The sequence below is a fragment of the Panthera pardus genome, unplaced genomic scaffold (genome assembly GCF_024362965.1).
Source record: "Panthera pardus isolate Hobbes unplaced genomic scaffold, ASM2436296v1 HiC_scaffold_3, whole genome shotgun sequence".
In the NCBI taxonomy this organism is placed as follows: domain Eukaryota; kingdom Metazoa; phylum Chordata; class Mammalia; order Carnivora; family Felidae; genus Panthera; species Panthera pardus.
Window position 1 is genome coordinate 16,016,183 of NW_026526876.1, and position 19,858 is coordinate 16,036,040.

At 63.6% G+C, this 19,858-nt stretch overlaps 1 protein-coding gene across 2 annotated transcripts in view; it reads left to right on the plus strand.

Annotated features, from left to right (window-relative positions):
- Positions 1-7,803, plus strand: part of LOC109276834 (soluble calcium-activated nucleotidase 1) — a 30,208-nt gene extending 22,405 nt beyond the window's left edge. For both annotated transcript variants that reach the window (XM_053893452.1, XM_053893453.1), the window contains 5 exons: positions 372-446; positions 1,420-1,632; positions 2,205-2,336; positions 3,541-3,799; positions 6,407-7,803. In XM_053893452.1, coding sequence (XP_053749427.1) covers positions 372-446; positions 1,420-1,632; positions 2,205-2,336; positions 3,541-3,799; positions 6,407-7,460 — 1,733 coding nt within the window. In that variant the 3' untranslated portion in view covers positions 7,461-7,803. The remainder of the gene's footprint in view (positions 1-371; positions 447-1,419; positions 1,633-2,204; positions 2,337-3,540; positions 3,800-6,406) is intronic.
- Positions 7,804-19,858: the final 12,055 nt, after the last annotated feature.

The window sequence follows — 19,858 nt, forward strand, 5'->3', positions numbered from 1 at the left end:
GGCACGCCCACAGGAGTCCAGCTGCCAAAAGTAAAGCCCTACCTTCAGCAAGGCCCACCAGGCCTCTGGGGATCTGGGCCCTGCACCCTCTACAGCCTTGCCCAGGGCCTGGTTTTCGGAGATGGGCTTTAGTGCCCACTGTCCTGCTGCTTAGAGACCTCCACCCGTTCCCCTCACCCTTCGTCTGGGCAAGTCTCACTCCCTCCTTACTCGCCGAGGACCACCCCTCGGGGGAGGGGCTCCCGCTGGGGGTGGGGCACCTGTCACGCTCACAGCTGAGAGCAGGGACACCACACGTAGGGTCTGAAGGATCCTGGTCCCAAGGGCTGCCCAGCTCTGCCATCGGACTCTTCTGCTTCCTTCCACCGCAGGACGGGGGCCTCCCAGGAGAGCCATGGCCCTCCCACGACTCCTCTGGATGTGGCTGCTGGTTGCAGGGACCCAAGGTGAGCTGAGCCCCAGGCATGCCCAAAGCGGCCATCTGAGGGGCCGCTGCTCCGCCTTCTGTGGGGCTGACCCCTCCTTGCGGAACATCTAGGCAATGTTCTGCCTGGGTCACCGGGGTCAGCCCGGGTCTTCTCTCCTGCCTGGAGCCCTGGTGATCCCCAGTGATGGTGGCTCATAGGTTCTGGGGGGACACCAAGGGATTCTCCGTTGCATCCAGTGGGACCCGGAGGGACTGAGCACCGGGAGCCCATCACACAGGCCGAATGCTGGGGGTTGGGGGGGGCGGGTCACGAATCAGTGCCCTGTGGACCCAGTCAGACTTCAGAGTTCTGGATGCCTGTCTTCAGAAGTGTTCTCAGGAGGCCCTTCCTTGTCCTGGTGACCCCATGGAGGCCTGCTGCACCCCCGACTGAGAACTACCCTTTGACATGGCACCCAGCTCCTGCCTGACCCTGTCCCAGAACAGCCCCACTTTCTCTCTGCACCTGGCGTTTCCTGCCAATGTTTCTGGGGGGTCGCTGGGCCTGCCACTCCTGGACTCCCCCCCACCCACCCTCCTAGGGGTCCATGCTGTAGTGCATAGGCAGCATCCCCGAGCCCCAGACGCCCTCAGGTGGGGTCACATAGGCCCCTCCTCCTCCATTCTGCCCCCCGGGGTCCCGCCTCCCCCGTTCTCAGGCTTTAGGGTCCCAGCTGCCCCTCCTGCCCCTTCTCTACCAACAGAGGAAGGACCCAGACCTCACAGATAAGAGGCGTTTTACCTCCTGGCAGGGGGCCATGTCCTCTACCCCTCCCCTACAGGTGAACCCCTCGACGATGGAGGGAGGGCTTTAAAGTTCGTTGCACAGCAGGCACCCCGCCCTGGGGGGAACTGACAAGTGGTCCTGGGGGGGGGGGGGCAGGGCCCCCGGATAGGGAGGGAGGTGGGCCTTCCTCCCTGCTGACCTTTCTGTTCCCTTGGGGACCCTGTAGGTGTGAAAGATGGGGACGTGCGGCTGGCCGACGGGGACATGCGCCTGGCCGACGGGGACAGCGCCAATGAGGGCCGTGTGGAGATCTTCTACAGAGGCCAGTGGGGGACGGTGTGTGACAACCTATGGGACCTGACGGACGCCAGCGTCGTCTGCCGGGCCCTGGGCTTTGAGAACGCCACCAAGGCTCTGGGCAGAGCCGCCTTCGGGCCAGGTAGGCCTGCTGGTTCCCAGGTCCCACAGCTGGGAGCGGCTGCCAGAGAAGGGCCGGGCCTCCTCACTCGGCTTTGGCCAACACTTAAAGCAGGGCTAACACCCGAGCTGGCCAGGGGCACTCACACTGGCCTTGCCGGCAGCCAGTCCCTCAGGCCCTGGGAACCATACCTTCCTGAACCATCCCCCCCACCCCCGGGGGGTGCACAGGACCGTTTCCACTGACGCAGGGCCGGTGATTCTGAAGAAAGGGAAATACTCCAACTATTCAGAGGCGGGGGTCGGGTACGGATGATGGCTAGTTTGTGGCCACCGGAATAAACCCGAACCCGCACTCGGATCGCCGCCAGGTCACACCTGGGGACAGACCCCGCAGGGCAGCGTGAGGGACCAGGGGCCGCCGGCATGGAGCGGGAGGGCTGCACGGGGCTCCCGTCGCCGCAGTAAACGCAACTGGCCTCTGCAGTCGGCAGTTCTGGGGGAGCAGCAGCCCTGTCCACGCCCCGCCCCGCCCCGCCCCCCCCCCCCAAGGAGGGCGCCAGCACCCCCAGCCCCGCCCTTGTGTGCCTGCAGGCGCGGGCCCTATCATGCTGGACGAGGTGGAGTGCACGGGGACAGAGTCGTCGCTGGCCCAGTGCAAGTCCCTGGGCTGGCTGAGGAGCAACTGCAGGCACAATCAGGACGCCGGCGTGATCTGCATCAACGGTGAGCCCCGCGCGCCGCACGCCCGCCCTCGCCCTCCCCTGCAGCGCCCGCACCCTCCCTGCGCACCGCACGCCCTGCCCCGCCCTGCCCCGCCCCACGCCTGTCCCGGAGGGAGGGGGCGGGAGAGCCTCCAGAGCAGCACCACGCCCCAAGCCATCCCCGATTCCCCACGGCCCTTCGCAGGGCCGCTCACAAATGCTCCCTTTAACCGGGTCCTTGGGCAAGAGCCGCCTGCCCCCTGCACGGGACACCTGCGTGCTGCACGCTTGCGTCTCGAAGCCTTTTACTTTCCTTCGTCCTCCGTCGGCGACACGGAAGGAGCGCCCGCGTGCCTGGACGGCAAGCCCTAAACCCTGCCCCCGTGGCTCCCGCCCCTCTGGCCTCCCCTCCTCCTCCCCCTGCACCAGCACGCGGGCTGACCTCTCTGGGCCGCTCCGCGTTCTTCAGTCCCCGATTCCTATCTTTCTTCTCCTTCCTGGGCTTCGCACGGGGCCTGGGGACCTGGGCAGCCCCCCCCCCCACCCCAGGCTTGGGGACGGAGCATTTACACAGCGATAGAGCCACCGCGTGGAGGGCTCCCTGGGAGCGGGGCGCGGGGGGGCCGGGCAGGGAGGCGGTGGTGACCGTGCGGGCGGAGGAATGCGGGGCTGGACCCGCCTGGCTGACTTGTGACCCATTTGTGAAAAAGAAAGAACAGGTGGGATTTTTGTTTCCAGTTAGGCTTTGGGGGTGTCGGGACAGGGGTACATCACCCCCGGCACCACCTCGGGGGGGGGGGCTTCAAGTGGCTTCTCTAGGCCCCTGTTCCCTGAAGGAGGCTGCTAGGGACCCCATGGCTCTGAACTGAGTTTCTGTAAGACTCTCCCTCCTCAGACGGTCCAGCCAGGGAAAGGAACTGGGTTTTAGAAGGCACCACCTGGGTGACTGCTTGAGCAGCTGGGATTTTAAAGGGGGGAGGGGGCGGGGGCGCTGGACGTCGGGGGAGGTGCTGCCCGAATGTGGGGGAGCAGAGGAGCTAACTGGGGTGTCCCACGGGGGGGGGGGGGGAGGCTCTGCACCAGAGGGGACGGCACCCCCTGTCTCCCCCGGAGCCTTCCTGAGTAGATAAGGCAAGGAGGAGACCGAGTGCAGGGGGCAGAAGTGTTCTTGGGTGACGGCCCCTGGCCCTTCTTGCTAACAGTGTGCTCCCCTCTGCCCCTTTTAGAAACCCGCGGTGCCCACACCCTTGACCTGTCGGATGAGCTCTCTGCGGCTCTCGAGTGGATCTTTGACAGCCAGAGGGGCTGTGACCTGTCCATCAGGGTGAGGGTGAAGGACGACGAGGAGGAGGGCCTAGACGTGTGCGGCCACAGGCTGATCCTGTCAACCAACCCCGAGGCCGAGGCCCTGTGGAAGGAGCCTGGCCCCACCGTCACCATGGAGGTGGACGCAGAGTGCCTGCCTGTCGTCAGAGACTTTATCAGGTGACCATCCTCGGGACGGGGGTACCAGGGCCTGGGCAGGGTCCCCAGGGCGCTCCCGCCTCCCTCCGGCGGCAAACCTCAGGGGCTACGGCACCGACCTCACGGGTGCTTCCGCGAGCACGTGCGTGGGCACGACACAACACACACTCACACCCGCGTGTGCCCCCACATATCCGCATGGTCTTAAACAGGCACACCCACACCCTCACGTGGACACACGTGTGCTTGCACATGCTCGGGCTCACAGTCGTGTGCGTCCCACCCTCTCACGTGCACACGCACACTCTTCTGCGCACACACAGTTGCACACTCTACACTGACACACACACACACACAAATACCGACTTTCACAAAACACTGCATAAAAAATCTCCCAGCAGTCGCCGCCGTTAGAAGAGGCATCAAACCCTCTGTGGGTCACAAGTCCACCGGGTCCAAGACCCGGACCGGTTTGGTGAGAGGTCGCTGGAGGGGCCTGGGGCAGAGCTGGGAAGGGGTCCCGCCCACCAGAGGCCGCCGGTCTGGGCCACGGCCTCCGCGGAGGCCCAGTCGTGCGTGTGTTCGAGGAGGAGTCAGGTGGTCCAGAAGCACGCACACCTGTCTCTGAGGTCACGTGAGGTCACGGCCCAAGATTTGCGAGAAACTTAAACGTAGTTACGAACTCACCCTCCTCCCCGTCTGGCTCTGACCTTGCTTGTGTGGAAGGTGGAGCGCTTGTGACCCCAGACCCGTCGGCGTCTCCCCCCGCCCGTGAGCCGGCGCCCCAGCTGGGGACACGGAGACACCAGGGGCCCGCCTCTCCGGGTCCTGGCCCGACCCTCCCGCCAGGTCGCCCTGCCGGGGCCCCCAGGGGCTTGTGCTCCGAAAGCACGTATTTAAAAAGAGCTGCTCCTTCTCCTTCTCTGGACCTAAAGCTCTATGTAGCTGGGAGCGACACTGAAGAGAAAACAACAAATGTTGGCAATTAAGACAGATTGAAACGGTTTCTTTCCGGCTGCCCTGTGCTGCACCGCCCCCCGCAATGCGACCATCTCTATGAGAACCAGGCAGGCGCCCTCCCCGCCCCCCCCCCCCCCCCCAGTGGGACCATCTCTATGATCCGTTCGAGAACCAGGCAGGCACCCTTCCCCAGCTTCCCAGGCCCAGCTGGAATCACACCCTTGGTCAGAGCTCAGGATTCTGGAGCAGTGGTGATGCCCCCTGTCTCTTTCCTTCTCTCTCTGTCTCTTCCCTTCTCTGTCTTTTCCTTTTTCTCTCCGTCTCTGTCTCTGTGCCCTCACCAAAGGCAGAAAGGCTACAGCAGGCTGGATGCCCCTGGCCTCCGGACCCCGTCCGGCCCCGGGAAGGCCTCAGGAGACCTGATCCCCATCGAGGGCAGAGATTCCCCCCATTCCTCTGCCCGGGGCCCCCTGATGCCCGGGGCCTCCTCACCAGTTCCCATGGTTTCTGAGGGTTGCTGACGCTCCCCGTCCTTGTTCGAGTCTGCCTCTCAGGGGCAGGCCGAGGGACGACTGGGAACCCCTCCTCACACCGGGGCCCACCTGAGGCTGAGGTGGGTAGTGACCGGCGGCCTGGGAACCTCCCGCTCCGGCCTGAAATGAGAATTGGGAGGGGTGGTAGCCACAGTCCCTCCCCCCTTTTGTCAACGCACCTGCGGGGCCTGCCACCAAAGAGGCCGTGCTCGGGAGGTGTGTGCCCCAGTGCCCTGCCACTGCTCCAGGGCGAGGCTTCAGTGATTCGGGCAGTTACCCAGCTGGTGGGTGGCCGGCCAGCGGGAAGATGCCCTCTTCCCCCTGCGAGTTCCTGTCGCCAGCAGGAATCACACGCTAAGCTTCGAGAGTAGCGAGTGCAGGAAGGGACGAGGAGGGGAGGACCCGCGTCTGCCACCGTCACTGGGCACAGGGTCCCCGTCTCCTCCCAAGGGACGCCACCCGCCCCATCCCGGGAGAGGGCGGCAGGCCTAGCCCGGCAGGCCTAGCCCGGCATTGCCCTCTAGGCAGACCCCTTCCACACCTGTTCTCACCCAGCACAGAGGGTCCTGGTGGCGCCCCGAGTCACAGAGCCAATCATAGATTGGGTGCCACCGGCATGGGCTCCCCATCAGCAGGGGAAGCAGACAGGGAACAACCAGGGGTGATGCCCGTGTCACGGGGGCAGGAGAAGGTGCTGGGGACAGAGGGGCACTGACAGGCACCCAGCAAGGGACCGAAGGGGCCCTGGCCAGGGCTGTGACGGCAGGAAGGAAGGGTAGTGTAGCGCTGATGCCCGAGGTGGCCAGCAGGTCCTGGCGCCCAGGACACCAGAGGGTGATGACCGTGACGGCGGAGGCAGAGCACAGAGGTTGCTGGTGCTGCCTCCGTCACAGGTGAGGAGGTCACCTGTCAGATCTGAGCAGATGTGAGATTGGACTGTGGATTGGCCCGAAAGGTAAGTCCGTGGGGCACCGAACGCCTCTCGAAACGGGGCACCGCCGGGGGTGTCTGTGGGTCGCCGGCAAACACGGGATAGATAGTGATGTCAGAGAGGCAGGCCCGGCACACGCCCGGCCCCCTGTCGTCCCGCAGGGGCAGGGGTGCCCGGCTGGTCAGCGCTCGCTCCCCTCCCCAGGTACTTCTACTCCCGAAGGTTGGGCGTCTCCCTGACGTCGGTGAAGTGCTTCCACAAGCTCGCCTCCACCTACGGGGCCTGGCGGCTGCAGAGTTTCTGCGCGAGCCTCTTTGCCATCCTCCTCCCCGAGGACGCCTCCTTCCAGACGCCCCTGGACCTCTATGCCTATGCACTGGCCACCCAGAACCCCGTGCTGGAGGAGCTCTGCGTGCGGTTCCTGGCCTGGAACTTCGAGGCCCTGACGCAGGCCGAGGCCTGGCCGAGCATCCCCACGGCCCTGCTGCGAGTCCTGCTCTCCAGGAGTGACCTGGCCGTGCGCAGCGAGCTGGCCCTGCTGATGGCCGTGGACGCGTGGAGCCGGGAGAAGCAGCCCTCCCACGGGGAGGTGGAAGGCCTTCTGGACGAGATCCGGTTCCCCATGATGCTGCCCAAGACCCTGTTCGAGCTGCAGTTTAACCTGTCCCTGTACCGCGGCCACGAGGCACTCTTCCAGAGGAAGACTCTTCAGGCGCTGGAGTTCCACACCGTGCCCTTCCGGCTGCTGGCCCAGTACAGAGGCCTGAACCTCAGCGACGACGCCTACCAGCCCCGGCTGTATACCTCGCCCACCTGGAGTGCCAACATCTCGGGCGATTCCCAGGCCTCGTCCAACTACCTGGATGCTCCAAACCGGTCCTTCCAGACCCCACAGCACCCCAGCTTCCTGTTCCAGAACCAGCTCGTCTCCTGGTTGCTCCTGTACCTTCCCACCGTCCAGAGCTGCTGGGACTACCGGTTCTCGTGCACCGAGGACGAGGTCCCCCTCCTGGGCCTCTCCAAGTCTACCGACTCAGACCCCACCATCGGCTACCAAAGCCAGGCTCTGATGCTCTGCGAGGGGCGCTTCGTGGCCGACGTCACCGACTTCCTGGGACAGAAGGCCCCGATCCCCGACGCCCTGGGCACCAACAGCTCCCGGAGCGCCTCCCTCTTCCCCTGCCCGGAAGGGTCCTTCACCAGCTTCCAGGCGGTCATCCGCCCCTTCTACCTGACCAACTCCTCCGACGCGAACTAGGCGCAAGCGAGCGCCCGGAGGCCAGGCGCCTCCCAGTCCGCCCCAGGCTTGCTGTTGCTGGCCGCCTCCTGTCTGCAGCCACCGGCCGCACCGGCCACCAGAGGGCCCTCGCGCTTTCACTGATGTCTCTGAGCTTAGAGAAAGTACTGGAAGGTTTCAACTAACGTTCACCACCCTGCACAGAAGTCCCAGTTCCACCCCCACCGCCCGGCTGGTTTCCAGGTCGAGAAGCAGCAGGACCCGGGAGGGGCAGCGGCTGGACTTTCCACCCGGCCTTTCCCTTTCCCGGTCGGGTCCTGTGCCGTCCCTCGTCCGAGATCATTAAAATTGCACTGATTGCCCAGTTCCCGCGTTGGTGCCCAGAGTCGCGCGTCCATTCTGCGCTCGGACGTTGGGTGTGCTGGGTCCTGGGGCTCAGAATGAGCAGACACAGCCCCTGTCCTCGCGAAGCTGCGACCCCGGCGGTGGGACGGGCGGGGCAAGTAGACACCCTCGGCGTCATCGCAGTGGGGATGCAGGTGATGGAAACCAGAGGGTGCGCAGGGCGGCGGGCCGTGGAGAAACGAGAGCCCGGGGCATATGGAAAATGGGGCGGGGGGCGGTGAGCCCCCGGGAGAAGGAGCGGCCCCTGGCGACCCCGTGCCTCCGCGAACCCTCGCGCATGCGCACGAGGATGCGGACGCGGATTCTCCTCGCAGCCAGGCTCCTGGGAATTGGAAACCACCGTCATGCGCATCAGCGAGGGGCTAGCGCCCCAACAAAGGACACCCACGACGGGGTGGGCGGGACAGAAAGACATGCTGGAGCAACCCTGGGCCACCCACGCAATCTAAGTGAGGGCAGGGGACCGAGCCTGGGGTCCCGTGGGGACTTATCCTTGGTTCGGGGTGCTCAACCCTACCCCCCCCCCCACCCCCCTCTGAGAGCAGGGCAGGAGCTCTGAACTGTCCCTGCTGCTGTGTGATGTGAGCTCCAGGCCCAGGGTCCCCGGAAGCACGCGGTTGGCCGAGCCCAGGCCGCGTGCTCGCAGCTCTTGGCCAGGGTCTGAACGGCAGCATCTGGGCTGCTCTGGCCTCGGGAAGGGGAGGCGCGCACGGGAGGGAGGGTCAGACGCGGGACGGGCCAGAAGGCAGCAGGCCCGACGCACACTGCGCCCCCGCCCCCGCAGGGACAGAGAGCCTCCCGCCTGGCCCAGGCACAGCTTCGCCTTCCCGAGGGGTCCCCAGCTCCAGGCCCGCGGTCTTGGCCACGTCGGTGGCTGTGCCTGGACGTTTTACAAACGTTAGCGTTTCGTTTCTACCGCGCGCTGACTAGCACCAGCTCCTGTGTCGGGCTCAAACGCAGGTAGAGGTCGAGGGGAAGGAAAGGTCGGCGGGAGTAAGCACTGGGTCCCGGAGGTGGCCCCGGGGACCACCAGCTTCCACAGCGGTGTTCTTCTCTGGCTCTGGGAGAACCACCTGCCGGCCTCGAGCTCCGCGTGCACCGAGAACCGGAGGGCGGTTATCGGCTTGTGCGGCAGCCCGTGATCGGATTCGTAAGGAATCTGGAAGCAGGGTGGTTCCGGCAGAACTGGCTGGCATGCCTCCAGGCCCAGGTTCTTCCGTCTTCCGCCCCTGCCGTCCCCGAGCCCTTCCACACTCGTGAGTCACGGGGCTGCCCGCATTAGATCCCTGGGCCTCGGCACCTGCGTGCACTGGGGCCAGGCACCACGCCATTCGGTGAGCCCAGGGTTGGTAGGACAAAGGCCAGTATGACGGGTGGGGAGGGCCAGTCCAAATCTAGAATAAATGTCGGATTCCTTGGCTGGAAGACATCCGCCAGGCGCGAGTGCCCTCGGGGAGACGGCGTTCCGCCTCGGCATCACAAGACGCCAGGGGAGGGCTCGGGAGCAAACGTCAGATCGCATCGGCCTGGGTGACTAGGCCAAGGTCAGCCCACGCACAGCCACCCTCCCTGCCACCAAGGCCACCTGGAGAGCCAGAAGAGCAGGCCACTGTGGCCGGGGAGGGGCAGTGACTCCCCCCGAGCAGCCTGCCTGACCCCCATGGCATGAGGGCCTGTTTGGTCAGAGACTCTCTTTGGTCAGGCTCTCTGATCAAACCCTGCCTCCTCTGCAGACAAGGTGGCCCAGACCCTCTTCCCTAATGGGGAGTGAGGTGTTGCTCAACCTTCTGCCCTAAGGGAGGGCGACAGTGCCACAGCAGGCCTCTCCCGCCTGGTGTTAGCCAACCGTGCATCCCGAAACCAGGCTCGCGTCTTCCCCGAGAGGCTGCAGGTGGCCGAGGGAGGGGCGACCGATGCGCAGAATATGGCAGCCCACAGATACGAGCCACCCACTACTCCAGGGATTGGTCGAGCCACTCCTTGGGGACCCACTCCACCTGCTGCTGGGGGCTCAGATCCTGTCGAGCTCAGGGAGGGCTGCTCAGGACCCGTGCTCAGGTGCTGGGGCCCAAAGCTGGTTGTGGCTTAGGAGAGAGGTTCCCTGCTGAGGACAGCATCGACTTGACTGCAAAGGCCCAGATACCTCCCGGATGGTCCTCCCACCAGGCCTCGTGGGCACCGCCCCCCCGTCCCCCACCAGTGTGCCTTGGTGAATCCCAAGCACCGCTGGAGAGGCAGCTCATAAAGGAATCCGTTCTGGTCCCGAGCCCCTCACAGACAGCTGGCCACATCCTTCTCCTTGCAGTCGGAAAGCCCCCACCAACTGGCACCTCCTTCCTCAGTGCATTTCCCCGGGGCGTTCAGGCAAGAGGGCTGTCCGGGTCTGTCTAGATGAGGGGCCACAGATTCACTGCACGTCGTGCACATTTCAGGGTCCTGGATCCTGGGTTCCTTTCTCTGCATCGTAGCGAGGGCTTCATGGGTCACCAGGAAGCCCAGTTGTCCCATCAGGCAGGTGAGACAGCACTACTCTCAGCGGCTCAAGCAACGAAGGCAGGTCTCTGATGGTTGTGCCTGTACTGGATATTTTTAGCTTCCGCTTCGTATATTGAAAACGCAAAAATAGCAATGACTCAGGTGGGATGCTTTCTTTTTCTCTCATGCAGGAGAGATGAGGCAATCATTCTGGAGGTGGGAGCCTCCTTTTCTCAGCACTATCTTAGGCTATGACTGCCATCTTTGAGGTTACTTCATGGTCCGCAGTGGCTGCTGGGATTCCGGCCATCATGTCTGCCTTTCAGGAGGAAGCAGGAAGGAGGTAGCAGAAAAGGACCAAAGACTTTCTTCTGGCTGTCTGTCCCCTGAGACTGGGTCTTTCAATTTTGCATCTTTAAATTTTGCACGTACTTTAGCTTGCTTGGTTCATCCTTGCTTCAGTCCCATTGAAAACAGCTGCCCCTTGAGCCTGCAATCCTTGAATATCTTTGGTTCTTCATAGTATTTTGTGGGCAGCAACAGGGTCCCCGACATTTTGCCTCCAGTGGATATTTCATTCCAGGCGACCCACAGGCCAGTAACTGAAATCAGCTGGTTTATACACTGCCAGCCGTCTATCCCTGTGTGCCAGTGGAATTTTGAGAAACGGTGTTACTGCTTTACGACATATACGTATGAGGGTACAGATCTACATCGATGCATATATATATATATACACGCACACGTATGTATAAAGTATAGAGCTCGGTTAATCTTTATATTACGTGTATACAACAAATGCCGACCCCTCAGATCTGGATTCTAACACCTCCCTCGGCCCCAGAAGACGCCCTCATGCCTCTTTCCAATTAGTACCACACCCCCGCCCCCATAACCACCGTTCTGACTCTCATCAACACAGACTAGTCTTTCCTGTTCTTGAACTTCACGTAAATGGAATCACGCCGTGTGTACCCTTCAGCGTTGGCCTTCTTGGACTCAATATTTTGTCTGCAGGTTTCCGCAGAAAGACAGAGTCCCATTATAGGAATTTGCCCCAGTTTTCCAACCTGTTCTACAGCTCCTGGGTATCAGGGCTGTTTCCAGCGTTTTGGTATTTTATTTAAAAATTTTTTTTTTTAACGTTTATTTATTTTTGAGACAGAGAGAGACAGAGCACAAATGGGGGAGGGTCAGAGAGAGAGGGAGACACAGAATCTGAAACAGGCTCCAGGCTCTGAGCAGTCAGCACAGAGCCCGACGCGGGGCTCGAACTCACATACCGCGAGATGGTGACCTGAGCCGAAGTCGGACGCTTAACCGACTGAGCCACCCAGGCGCCCCAACGTTTTGGTATTTTAAAAGAAATATTTACTTATTTTGAAAGAGAGAGGAGGGGGGCAAAGAGAGACAGAGAGAGGGAGAGAGAATCCCAAGCAGGCTCCGGGCTGTCAGTGTGGAACCCAACATGGGGCTTGATCCCATGAACCGTGAGATCATGACCTGAGCAGAGATCAAGAGTCGGATGCTTAATGGACTGAGCCACCCAGGCGCCTCTGCTGTTTTGAAAAAAGCCTCCGTGAACATTAATTGCGTGCGTCCTTTGGAGGACACGTGGGCTCGATGTCCCGGGGGTGCACCTGGGAGTGCAGTTGATGGGGCGTGCATTTCGCTTTAGTGGACGCTGTGCAGCCCTTTTCCTCAGTGACCGTGCCAGTGTCCCCCCTGCCCCCGCGTGAGAGCTCAGCTGCCCCGCGTCGTCCCCAGCACCACTCACTGTCAGCCTTATCTGCAGTCATGCTGGGGGGGGGGGGGGTCCAGTGGGAGTTTCTCTGCTTTCAGCCCACCGTTCTCCAAGGACCGCTCGCCTGAAATCCACTTCCAGCACCAGTGTCTACACCAGCCGCTGCTCTCGTTTGCAAACAACAGAACCAAGTCTGGCGACTCTAAGCGGAAGAGGGTTTAAGGAAGGAATCGGGAAGCTCGCGGACCGGAGGGAAAGGCTGGAGAACCAGGCTTGGGAGCTGGGCAGCAATTAGGGAAGTTAGTGTTTCAGGGAACTTGCCCACTAACAAACCGCTCCCAAACTCGGCCTCTTACTACCGCCATTCCTGCGCGCATGGCCCTAGGGGGCGTAATTTGGGCTGGATTCTCGGGAATGGCTGGTCTTTGCTCCCGCGGGGTTGGCTGGGCTCCTCGGGTCCCGGCCTCACCTGGGTGGGACAGCTGGGAGCGTGGGGCTCGTCTTTCCATCTGGTCCTGGTGGATGCCAACGCCGCCTTGGTCACCCGGTGGCAGAGTTCCCCGATGCGAGGCCGCCGTAGATCCAAGGGTGCGGGGAAAACAGCATCTACCTCCTGCCGGGAGGAGCTGCCATTTGAAGTCCACAGCCAGCAAGCTGAGGACGGCTGGGCCCAGGTAGCGAGGCTGGAATTTAGAAACCGCCGACGCCCCGCCGGGGACACACTCTCTGCCTCATGGGCCCCTGGGGTTCCGGATGCCGCCGCTCCTCTTCTGTCCCCTCAGCAAGCTTTCTGAACCACCCCTGCCTCACTCAGCCACCTGCTGCAGACCCGAGGTCCCGAGAGGCCACCCGAGAGCAGACCTGGCCCTTTCCAGCCCGCACCGTGGCAGGTGTCCCGAACGCAGGAAGGAGCTTCAGAGGCCCTGAGAGATCGGGGACACGTTACGGCCCTGGAGAGGGGAACGTTCCTGGCTGTCTACCGAGTCTCTATGCCCCCCCCCCCCCCCGCCCCAACTCCGGGCCCTCTCCCAAGGACCCAGCTGTTCCTTCTGGGACTGCCCCTCCCCCACCAGGTAGCAGCAGTGGGCGATCCCAGGGAGGGGCCCACAGGACCCCCACCCGTCTGTGCAGCTTCTGGTTTGGGGTGCAGTTCGTTGATGGGGAGGAGCACGTGACCCCTGTTCGAGCTTCTGTTGGGGGAGGGGAGTCGCGGGCGACCCTTTGACCCTGAGAACGCTTGTGGACCCCCCACCCCCCCCCCCCCGCCCGATGAAAGGTTTCTATTGTCTGCTTTTTCCATTTCGTTTTTATTTTTTAATGAGGAAATAGGTCTCAAGGAAAGGTTTTCCAAAGCCGTCCCCTTGCTGCTCAGGCCCTCACACCTCAAGCTCTGGCCACAGCCTGGCGCAGACGCGTTCACGACGCCCCGAAATGTCACAACCCGCGGTGGGTTCCTTGCGCCGCCGCCCCCCCTGCCCTGCGTGGCCCCAGGCGAAGGTGGCGGGCCCGGGGCCTCCGTGAGGGCTGGACAGAAAAGGTTTGATGTGGCAGCAGCTGATCCCTCCGAAAGAATGTCGCTGGGGGGCTGCCAGAGCCCAGCGCCAAGCATGTGGTCGTTGCAAAACGGCCGGGAAAGAACACAGAGCCCTGCTCCCGGCTCCCCTCCCGCACCCGCGCTGCCCGGCCCGGCCGGCCCTCCCCATCCGCCCGGATGCCCGCGTCAGGGAGGGGGCGCCTTCCCTTCTTGGGGCCAGGGTGCAGGGGCGGTGGCCTCCCCCGGCCCCAGCCCCCCTCCCAGGGCCAGGAGTGAGCGGATGCCTGGCAAGTGTTGGGGGAGGGGGGGATGAGAGGCGGGGAGGAGAGGGCGCCAGGGCCAGAGGCACCACGGGCTGTGACCTATGGGGGGGGGGGGCGGTGGAGAGGAGTGGGGTCCTGGGGACAGTCCAGAGCGGCCCAGAGGGTCTGGGGGGGCCCAGGTCAGCAACCAGAGGGGCTTCGGGGTGAGCACCCACTGGAGTTGCCGAGGCGGGGACAGCCAGCACCAGCACCTGTGACCCCCACGTGCCCCTGAGCCAGCCTTCAAGCCTGCTGGAGTCGGCCGGGGGGGGTGGGGTGGCCTGTCCAGGGGGCTGCACCGCGTCCAGGCGGGAACCGGCCTGTGTTAGTTTCCGGGGCTTCCGGCTGGAGTCGCCCCCACCCCTGCACGGCTAGAGACAGCACAGGGGTACCTCTCCCAGTGCTGGAGGCCACGGTCCGAAATCAAGGTGTGGGCCGGGCCGGTTCCTTCCCAGGGCTCCTCGGGCGGTCCGCTCCAGGCCCGTGCCCTTCTGCTAGCAGCCCTCGATCCCTGGCGTGAGGGCACGTGGCTCCCGTCTCTGCATCCAAAGCTCGGCTCCCTGTGTCTCCCGCCTCCCTGCCCTTTCTGTCATAAGGACGCCAGCTCCTGCATTCGGGCCCACCCCCCGTCCAGGGTGAGCTCATCTCCAAGTCCTTAACTTAATTACATCTCCAAAGACCCTTTTTCCAAACAAAGTCACACCCTTGGGTCTTCGGGGTCAGGACACGGACATATCTTTTGAGGGAACACCGTCACCCCACTCCTTCCCTAATCCGAACCCTGCTGGTGCCCAGGAGAGGGGTCCTGGTCCCGAGGGGGACCTTCTGCCTTCCTGCCACGGCACCCTTGGGTGCCCGGAGCTGGATGGGGGCCGCCAGCCCGTTTTCTCCTGCTTGAAAATGGGAAGCTGTCTCCCCTCCTGCTGGCCGGGGAATGACGTTCAGACTCAGAATATCTCACCCTTCCTGGGGTCTGCTTTCTTTGAGACACGGACTCTCCCATCTGACTTCAGCAGACCCCCGTGCCTGGTGACGCCACCTCTGCCCGTGCCAGGCCCGGGAAGCGACGGGGAAGCTGGCCCTTGGACACTGCTACAGACCCCGATCCACATGAGCCCCGGGATACCGGCGAGGGGGGGGTCAGGTGGATCATGGACCGCGACCTCTTTCAAAGATCCGAGGGCCGAGGCAGGGAAGCCACCGGGACACAGGTTTTGGTGTAATGTGACAAGGCGCATTCTAACCATCAGAGTGAGACGGGGACGCACAGCTGGCGCTTGCTGGGGACGGCCACGGGGCAGTCGGCCGAGACCGGCCGGCGGGCCGGGCACCTGAGCCCCCGTCCTCAGCTGCAGAGCTGAGCGGACTGGGGCCCCTTATCCCCAGCCCCAGGCTCCTCTGTGCAGAGGGGACCCTGCCGGCTTCCCAACCCTTCCGCCTCCCTTCCATCTGTCACGTCCCCACCCTGAACCCAGAGCGACCTGCCTCTCCTTTCCGGAGCCTCCGCGCCACACAGCTCTGCCATCGTCCGGTGACAGTGCTGCCCGAGTGACGGTGCCACCGCAGGGAAGCGGGAGCAGACTTCCTAAGGTGCAAATCTGTTCTTGGAGCTGTAGCAAAACGATGCCCCACTTTCACCGGTGAGAGGACCCACTGGAAGTCTCCCAGCCTGACGGACAGAGGCTTGGAGGCCCCGGACAAGTGGAGGAGAGCCACCAGGAGTGTCCCCAGTCGTGGTCCCTTCACAAGCAAAGATGCTTCTCTACCGCCAACACCCACCCCCACGTCCTGCTCTGGTCGGTGGAACTTGTTTTCCCTCTTAGAGCGCACACAGACCAGAATGTTCTTCTGGAACATTCTTTCTCTTCCTCTTCACCGGGTAATTCCTACGCATCCTTCAGGTCTGAGGGCCCCTCAGATCTCAGGGGTCTGGCGGAAGGGGGCCTGAAGTTCTGCACCTCTAACCAGCTCCCTCCGACCACACTTTGGAGCCCAGCGCCTTAGACGCGGGACCTCTGGGAACGCTTCTCTGTCCTCCTCGCCGAGTCAGCTGCCCGGCCCTGTGCCCACGACACACGACATGTCCCCCTGCCGCAATCCTCCCCCAGGGCATGGCCATCCCCACCCGTGTCTCTGCGGCCACTAGACGGAATTCTTTCCGAGGCCGGATCCCAGGGATGCCCAGCACAGAGCGGGAACACGGTCAGCCCTGAAATCTGGGTCGGATGAAGGAACCAACCCATGCGTTCAAACGCACGGTCCGTCAGACCTACGCCCCCCTCCTCCAAGACCACATCTACACCCTAGGGGAGAAATCCACTTAGAACACGGACCTCGCGTCGAGTCCCAAGTAGAGGAAACGAAACGGCTGTGGAACATTGGACCAGCTTAAGTCAACTTCCGATGGGATCATCTAGACCAGCGGTTTTCACAGCGGGGTCCCCCATCAGCAGCGTCAGCGTGGCCTGGGAAACTTGTCAGCAATGCAAATTCTCGGGACTGCCCCAGCCCTTCCGAGTCAGGAGCCCTGGGGAAGCGCCCGGCCTGCGTTCCAGAGCCCCAGAGACGCCAGCTCCCGCAAATGCAGGAGCCCGGGTCTCCACCCCGTGACAGCTGCCGTGGCTGCAGGTGGGAACCCCCCGGGGGGCTCTGAGCGTTCCTGAAACCCCTGCCCTCTGTGCCGCTGTCACCACCCCTCTGACACTGAACGCGAGGGTTGTGGAGGACCCTGCTTCCTGGACCTCCAGGAGGACTTTGTTTCTGACCCTTCTCCGGCCCTCAGATACCAGCTGCCAGGGGTCAGCGCGGACCCCACAGGCTAAGGGCTCCCGTCCCAGGAGACCACTCCCACCTCAGATGCCAATCGCGGATCCCCAGGGGGGTTCCCACCACCCCCTCCTCAGGCTTGATCGTTTGCTGGAAGGGCCCACAGAACTCAGGGAAACACTCGGCCTGCCATTACCAGTTTGTGGTAAAGGATACCAGCCCGGCGCGGTGGCCGAGGGCAGCCCTTACAATTCCTTGTGTGCGGTGCCCTGAGCAGCCGTTCCCCATGAGACCAGCCTCCAGCCCTTTCCCGGGAGCCGCGTGCAAGAGGCTTTGTGCTTCAGTCACGGCAGCCCCGTGCGGGGATGGGGAGCGTTGCCTTGGCAACACGGAGACTTCGGGGGTGGCGATGGTGAGAAGGCCTGCGTTTGACCTTCTCGCCGTCCCATCTCGCGGCGCTGGCGGCTTTCCCGGCTCCCTGCTCTGCCACCAGGGCCGGGCCCAAGCCCTCGGCCGGGTGCGTTCCCCAAGGGAGGCCTTGGGCGCCCCCTCCCCACCCCCTCGGCTCAGAGGGCAGCCGCCTATGACATCGGCTTCACCAGGAGGCCCCGAGGAGTCCTGTGCCCATCTGGAAGCGGAGCCCCCGCCTGCACCAGGATAATCAGGGAGCCCCCCGTGGCCACACCTTCTGCTCGCTCGGAGGCTGTAACCACACAAAAGCAAGGTGATCTCTGAGTTCCGGGCGGCGAGTCAGGTCTCTGTCTCGGCCGGGTGACCTCAGGCAGAAGGCTTCCCCTCTCGGGGCCCCGGCTTGGCGACCGTAACGTGCGCACTGACACGCCGCCTCTCTCCGGGGACTGTCGTCAGAACCACGTGAAAGGGTATCTGAAGGCTTCCGATGTCACGGTCCCTCTTATCACGATGGCGAGGGCATTGTCTCTGCACGCTCAGGCGGCTCTAACAGAGCCAGCCGCAGACCGGGTGGCTCAGAAACGACAGGAACTCGCTCCCCTCGGCCTGGAGACTAGACGTCCGAGACCAAGGTGCCGATAGATTTGGTGCCTGGTGGGAGCCACCTTCCTGGTTCAGAGATAGCCCTCTTGGTCCGCTGTGTCCTCACAGGGAGGAAGGGGTGAGGGAGGCCCCGGGGTCCCTTTTATAAGGTCACTAATCCCATCCCTAAGGCTCTGCCCTCCGACCTGAACACCTCCCAGAGGTGACACCCCCTAACACCATCACACTGGGGGTTAGTTTCCAGCGTGTGGATTTGTGGGGGGACACGAACATGACCAGATGCTTCCGGGAGCTCAGCTCTGTGCGAGGGCCTCTGGGAACATTTACTCGGTTAGGGACCCAGGTCGGAGACCTCAGTGCCCTCCCGCCACGGGGCCCAGCCGCAAACTCCCCCACCCCCGCACTCTGGATCGCAGGCACGGTTGCACATTTGGGGTCCTGGCTTCGCAATGGTTCCAAGGCTGTGCGTTGACCGGGGTTCGGGGAGGGGAGGCGGGCCGGCCCCAGCGGCCGGGGTGCATCTGGTCTGCCCTCCTCGGCGGCCCCGGCCCGGGGACGTGAGGAGGACTCACCCCTGACCACGCATGGGTCGGGCCAGCTGCCCCCCCGGCCCCCCCACTGGGCCAGTCGGCTCCCTCAGACCTTGGTGGGGTCCCTCGGACCCAGGCTTGGGCAGCCTGCCCGGTCTCACGCGAGGTCTGTTCGGAAAATGCTTAAAAGCGTCAGCTCCTTTAAGAAGGCTTTTCTCCAGTTTGGCACGGTGGGGTGTTTCTGGGCTGTGGGCTGCCCAAACCCTGGGGCGCCTGTGTTTATTCACCCAGTCAGGGAGGAGGCCCGGCCGCAGGAGCTGGCCGTGCTGTCCTCCGAGAAGTGGGTGTCGGGGACGTGTCCTGGGTTTCCTGGGGGGGGGGAGGGGTGGGTGCGCACCCTCCGGCCCGGGAGGAAAGGAGGCCAGTTCGGTGGGTCCCCTCCAACAGCCAACACCACGGCCCCAAGTGCCGGCCACCGGGGGAGTCATCATCTGCTGGCCCCGGCCGTCCCGACCCGGGCACCTGCTCCCCGCACAAGGTCAAGAGGGCGCCCCCAGAGGGCGTCCAGAGGGAGAGGGGTCCCCGAGGCCCACGAGGAGGAAAACTAGCTGGGCCCCTTTAAGACTCTGCGTCGCCAGAGGAGAGAGAATGCAGAGCTTTGGTAAACATCTGAGGCCTTGCGGTAACAACTACCAGCTGTGTGAGGGGGCGCTGGGGGGGCGGGGAGGCCGCCCCAGCTCGGCTGGAGGGTGGGATGGGCTGAGGTCAGTCTGGGTGGGGACAGAACAAGAGCGAACGTAGGGAGGACGGCGGGCTGGGACGCGGAGAGGCGTGCGTTCGAGGGCAGGAGCAGCGGCCCAGCCCCGAAGCTGCCGAACCGTCTGGGCCTAGAAGCTTCCACCGAGGCTCCCGGTCTTGTCCCACCTCCTGCTGGGAGATCTCCAACCCTCCCCCGACTCCCCGCAGCAGCCGGGCAGTGAGGACAGCGGGAAAGGACGGTTTCAGCCCCCGTGGGGGCCGTTTCTTCGAGACGCTCTGATAGTCGCGTCTTCGCCCGACAGGGGTGGCGTTTGGGATCTCGTTCTAGAGCGAGTAGTACCGAGCCCGGCACCTGTGAACTGCCCCTTGGCAACGCCCTTCCCCAGACCCGTGGGCTCGGCCCTCACCTTCTCTTGCCTGGAAGCTTGGCTGCAGAGCCCTTCGTGTCGTGGCCGTCCTGCCCCCAGCCGTGCCCAGGCCCGTGGAGCCACCGTGGTACCGATTGTGTCTACAGCAGCCAGGGTGCTTTGGGATTATGAGAACGAATCCACTTCAGAAAGGCTTAGCCTCTGGAGAGGGTGTTTTGTGGGCATTAACGGGGACGTGCGGAAGCCGGTGGCATCGTGGCTTGCTGGGCCCAGCGTTCGGCCGTGTCTGAGGGGCCTGGTGCGAGGCCACTGCTCCTTTCTGCTTCCTGTAGCAGCCTCTTCATGCTCACGCCGCTCCCCTTCATGGCGCCAAAAAGGCTGCAGTGGCTCCGGCTCCATGCTGCGTTTAAAAGGCAGGACGAGGGACGCTTGGGTGGCTCAGTCAGTTAAGCATCTGACTCTGGGTGTCGGCTCAGGTCACGGTCTCACGGTTCAGAGGTATGAGCCCCGCGTCGGGCTCTG